Source organism: Myotis yumanensis, unplaced genomic scaffold, assembly GCF_028538775.1.
Source record: "Myotis yumanensis isolate MYYU_CA2020_CCGP unplaced genomic scaffold, mMyoYum1.0.hap1 SCAF_1, whole genome shotgun sequence".
NCBI classification, from domain to species: Eukaryota; Metazoa; Chordata; class Mammalia; order Chiroptera; family Vespertilionidae; genus Myotis; species Myotis yumanensis.
The window spans coordinates 130,870,330-130,876,329 of NW_027223752.1; the positions used below are offsets into that span (position 1 = coordinate 130,870,330).

General features: G+C 35.8%; 1 protein-coding gene across 1 annotated transcript in view; it reads right to left on the reverse strand.

Annotated features, from left to right (window-relative positions):
- Positions 1 to 3,573, reverse strand: part of MIA2 (MIA SH3 domain ER export factor 2) — a 122,675-nt gene extending 119,102 nt beyond the window's left edge. Inside the window, 2 exon segments of the mRNA XM_070431775.1 lie at positions 1,102 to 1,235; positions 3,256 to 3,573. Of these exon segments, the coding sequence (XP_070287876.1) occupies positions 1,102 to 1,235; positions 3,256 to 3,370 (249 nt within the window). The 5' untranslated portion in view covers positions 3,371 to 3,573.
- Positions 3,574 to 6,000: the final 2,427 nt, after the last annotated feature.

Below are 6,000 nucleotides of genomic sequence, written 5' to 3' on the forward strand. Positions count from 1 at the left end.
ACACTCTTAAGACTTCTATCCCAACCAGACTGCCTTCCCAAAAGCTACTTTATAGAAAAATTTTGAAACGAACACTAGACTTGACCATTTTTTGTTTGCCTAAGTATGTTATGAGTTTGGCCCTGCTGGGTAGCTCAGTTGGTTGGAGCATCCTCCCAATATGCCAAGGTTGCAGGTTAGGTCCCCAGACAGAGCATATATAAGAAGCAACCAGTGAATGCACAAATAAGAGGAACAGCAAGTCAATGTCTGTCTCTCTCTCTCTTTCTCTCTCTCTCTCTCTCTCTCTCCTTTCCTCTCTCTAAAAATCAATAAATAAAAAATGTTTTTATTTTTTATTTTTTTTTATTATTATTATTTTTTTAAATACATTTTATTGATTTTTTATAGAGAGGAAGGGAGAGAGATAGAGAGTTAGAAACATCGATGAGAGAGAAACATCGATCAGCTGCCTCCTGCACACTCCCTACTGGGGATGTGCCTGCAACCAAGGTACATGCCCTTGACCGGAATCGAACCTGGGACCCTTGAGTCCGCAGGCCGACGCTCTATCCACTGAGCCAAACCGGTTCAGCTAAAAAATGTTTTTAAATGTTAAATCTGTTAAGGAATATATATATATATATATCCTATCTAATAATAGACAAACATGGTAATTGACTGTACCTTTGCTATGCCTCCCATTCGCTAATCAGTGTGATATGCAAATGAACCACCAACAAAGATGGTGGCTAATTTGCATATTGCAGGTGGGGCGGGCGGGGCGGGCAGCAGCACGATCTGAGCAGCTGCAGACCCAGCGCGGGATCCGGGCCTGCCATCTGTGACCAGGGGAGACGGGGCAGACACCACGGGATTGGGTGTGCCATCTGCCACCAGGGGAGCGGGCCTAAGCCAGCAGGTGGTTATCTCCCGAGGGGTCCCAGGCTGTGAGAGGGCACAGGTTGGGCTGAGGAACCACCCCCCCCCCCCACCAGTGCACAAATTTTTGTGCACCGGGCTTCTAGTATATATATATATTTCCTTTAGAGATGAAAGGCAGGCATCCTTGTGTAAGCTGGCCATTTATTCTTCATTCAATTTTTAAGATTAGATACTTACACTTCCTGCCCACAAATCTTCCCTTTCTCCTGCAAGTTTAACATAAACAGATATTTCTTCTCCCTTGGTGAAGTTCAGGTATAGGCAGTCAGGTCCTCTGTAATCTCTCATGGCTAAAACTCTGCTTATTAGAGCTATATAGACAAGTAAAGAAAAACACACAATTTAAATTAAAATGTTATTTCTCCCTCCCATCTTGCCCTCCTCCAGTCCATCTTGGGTATTTCCAAATGCTAATTTCTTCTTACCATTTATGGCCTCAAAACCTATAGACTTCCTACTGCACAAAGAATCAATTCAAAACTCTTTGGCTCAGTATCAAAGGCTGTCCACAACCTGGTCTTCCTTCCTTATGTATAATGACTTTCTCTTACTGCTTTACAGTCAGTCTAAGGTGTCCATTGTCCCTGGAATGTGTCATCATCTTTCTCCAGTGAATAGGGAAAGGAAAGATAGTGTTTTCCCTGGTACCTATATATTCAAGGCATTTTGATGAGTTCTTTAAAATAAAATATTTATTTTGTTAAATCCACAAAACAGACCTATGAGGTATAATAAATGAAACTTAAGAATCAGAGAATTGGCCTCGCAGGTGATAAATGGTGGAACGAGATTTGCAGCGAGGTTCTTTCACTGTAACAACCACCTGCCATATCCTGAGCTTCTCTTTCCTCTATTTCCTAAGCCTAGAAACCTTTCAGTTTTTCTTCACGATGAACTCATATCTACTTCCTCTATGACACATCCTTAACCTACCTAGCTTACTCTGCCCTTCTCTGAACTTCAATATTACTTACGATCCTTATATGGTATTAGTATTTACTTTCTTGTCACTATTCAGTAGAATGAAAATTGCTGGACCTTAAGAAACTTACCTTATATTTAATTTTATTCCTCTTAGATACAACCCCCCAATCAGACCCAGCACATAATATGCCCTCAATAACTGAATGATCATAATCATATATACTAGATTTTACACATAATGTATATTACCAAATTAACTATTCTAAGTATACTAACATGTAAAAAATTTTAATTAAGCTATGCAATTAAAGTAAAATAACACTATAAATTACTATGAATTTGAATGTTCCCATTCCAGGTTCTGTGTCTGCCCCCAAAGGAAACTGAGGTTGTAAAAAGGGAAAGAAAGATTATTACTATTATAAAATATCATCTAGTAAACCTTCTCCATATATTAAAGTACATATCCAAATGGTTAAGGAAAATGTTTGTTCATAAACAAATTTACTTATAAAATATCTGTTTACACCAATAATATTTCCCATTTTTAATTTATATATTACAAATCAGAAATAATTCTCACATACTGGAGAGATAGAACTTACGAAAAGCAATTATGATATTGGGATGAAATTCCTTTTTTTTTTTTTTTAACTACATCACCATTTTATTGTCTGGAATTTATTTTGCACCAGAATGCTAATAACAAAGAATAAATTGGGCTCTTACGCAGTAAACTAAGATTAATTTATCTTTGTAGAAGATGGAGAATGCTTAATATTCAAGGATATAAGTAAAATTATATACTCTAATACTGATTTCAGTATTTTTACATAAGCAAACACAAATTATTGTTTGATAAAGTTTAGACAATTAATCCTAATGATCTGAAATAACATTTTTATAAAACTCATGAAAATCAGAAAATTCTGATTGTAAATATAAACTAAAAACCATAAGAACTTCATAAATCAAGAACTATCCATCATGGGGGGGAGACATCTGTAATACTTTCAATAATAAAGATAAATATTTTAAAAACATGAGAAGAAAAAAAGAACTATCCAACAAATGGCTTGATATCTTTTTAAATGTAAATAAATTATATTTATCCTAAAAAATAGTAAAAATGCTCATTAGTTTGTTTTTGAGGTCTGGATTAATATCTTCAAATTTTCTGATATATTTATATAAATGGTTGATTTTTGCCCATTTGTATATTTACAATAAAAGCTACCACAAAATGCTTTGCTCCAGCATTTCTTTTTTTCACTGAACTCTGCTTTATAATTGAAAATATTTTTCAATGATATTAATGATTTCTTTTATGTCTACAATGACATTTTATGTCATTTCAGAGCCTCAGTTTAAGAGGAAGAGAAGGAAAAAAAAGAAAAGAAAACTTACTTTCACATTCCACGTCAGCACATTTTTTAAAGTTGGCCAGCAGTTTTGTGCCTTCCAGACACTTTGTCAGAGAAATAACCAAAACGAGGATTCTGTGAACTCCAATCTCCGCCATGCTCAAACAAGCAGGAATCCCAAATGAGGTTTACGCCAATTGCTTGGACTGTACATATGCCAGCCAAATTAGGAGATACCCCACTCTCTTTACTAAATATCAAAGAAAAAGTTTAGGATTTTTAATCCCTTGATAACTACATTTTTTTTGTCAGTGTTTAGGCTTAACTTGAGAGACAAACACTCTCTGTCCTCAATCTGCAGTGTCAGGTATCTAGATAATACATAGGGGGTTAATAATTAACAGGGATTTCTAGTTGGACTTGTGTCTTACAAAGGTAGCCCATGTAAATCAGTCTCACTTAAAGGCACCTTGCGTTCAACATTTTTTAAACAGGCCTCCACAAAAAGGTAGTTAACTTTTTTCTGTTAAAATCTCAGGTAAATCGATCAATAAGTACGAACAGTATTTGCTGCATGCAAATATCAGTATCAATGGAGAAAGTATGTATTAGATGTAGAAGCAGTAATAATTTAGGTAAAAATGGTTTTGCCCTGACCAGGTAGCTCAGTTGTTTAGAGCATCCTCTTGATCAATAGGCCAAGGTTGTGGGTTTGATACCCTGTCAGGTACATAGAAGAATCTATGAATGCATAAATAAGTGGAACAACAAATCGATGTTTCTCTCTCTTTCTCTCAAAATCAATAAATTAAAAAATGGTTTTGAAAAATAATGATGAGACTTATTTGAAAAAATATTTCACTTTCATATTTCTTTAAAAAACCTTTAGCCCTGCCCAGGAGGTCATGGTTCAATTCCAGGTTAGGACACATGCCCAGCTTCTGGGGCTTGGGCGTGCAGGAGGCAGCCAATCAATGATTGTCTCTCATCAGTGATGTTTCTCTCTCTCCTTTCCCTTCCTTCCTGAAATTAATAAAAATATATTTTAAAAAATAAAAATAAAAAAACCTTTAGTGTTACCATAAAGTTGAAACTTGTATTTAGTTAAGAATAATAGTTAAAATATAATAAGTACTTATTATGTTCCAGGTACTATCTTAGACATTTAAATATATGATCTGATTTAACCCTCACACCAACTCTCTAAGTAATATTATTATCCCCATTTTTGTATATGAAGAAACTGAGGTACATAGAGAAGTGTTAAATTATTTGCCCAACATCACATACTGAGTAGGGAAGAAACCTAAACCCAGGAACTATTATGACTTCCCCTTCTCATAACCACTAGGATTTCCTAACAAGAATCAAGTCATCTGCCACAGAAAGATGTCTACTTCATCTGCAGCAGTACTATTCCAGAAACAGCAGGTACGGTATTATTCCATGTATTGAAAATTATATGCCTATTTCTATGTGTGGAAAAAGAATGTGATGTCTGAAAGAATCCTTCCTCATACAATGAGAATATATACTGTGATTCAGGTTGTATTCACTTTCTTCTTTGTACTTTTTTATATTTTTTTACTTTCTTTAAAAAAATCAGTATAGGGCAATGGAAACTAAAGAGAAAAAAAACAAATGGGACTACATCAAAATAAAAAGCTTTTGCACAGCAAATGAAACCATCAAGAAAACAACAAGAAAGCCCACTGTATGGGAGAACATATTTGCCAATGTTATCACCGATAAGGGTTTAATCTCCAAAATTTACAGGGAACTCATACAACATAACAAAAGGAAGATAAACGATCCAATAAAAAAATGGGCAATGGACCTAAATAGATACTTTTCAAAAGAAGACAGAAGAAAGGCCAAGAGACATATGAAAACATGCTCAAAGTCACTAATCATCCGAGAGATGCAAATCAAAAGGACAATGCAGTACCATCTCATACCTGTCAGAATGGCTATCATCAACAAATCAACAAACAAGTGTTGGAGAGGATGCGGAGAAAAAGAAACCCTCGTGCACTGCTGGTGGGAATGCAGACTGGTGCAGCCACTGTGAAGAACAGTATGGAGTTTCCTCAAAAAACTAAAAATGGAACTCCCATTTGACTCAGTAATCCCATTTCTAGGAATATACCCCAACAAACTAGAAACACCAATCAGAAAGGATATATGCATCCCTGTGTTCATAGCAGCACAATTTACAATAGCTAAGATTTGGAAACAGCCTAAATGCCCATCAGCTGACGAATGGATTAGAAAACTGTGGTACATCTACACAATGGAATATTACACTGCTATAAAAAAAGAAGGAATTCTTACCATTTGCAGCAGCATGGATGGAACTGTAGAGCATTATGCTAAGTGAAATAAGTCAGTCAATGAAAGAAAAATACCACATGATCTCACTCATTCATGGATAAAAAAGACCGTTAAAAACTGATGAACAAAAATAGATACAGAGGCAGAGCAGCATCGAACAGACTGTCAAACTACAGCGGGAAGGCCAGGGAGGGTGAGGGGGGAGGCGGGTAAGAGATCAACCGAAGGACTTGCATGAATGCATATAAGCATAACCAATGGACACAAGACACTGGGGGGTAGGGGAGGCCGGGGGAAGGTCAAGGTGGGAAAAAAAAGGAGACCTATGTAATACTCTTTGTAATACTTTAAGCAACAAAACAAAATTTTTAAAAAATCAGTAAACACATATCCTTTTAGAATACCAAGAAAGCTATGAAAATCGTTATTTGAATGTTATTGTCGCTTATAAGGG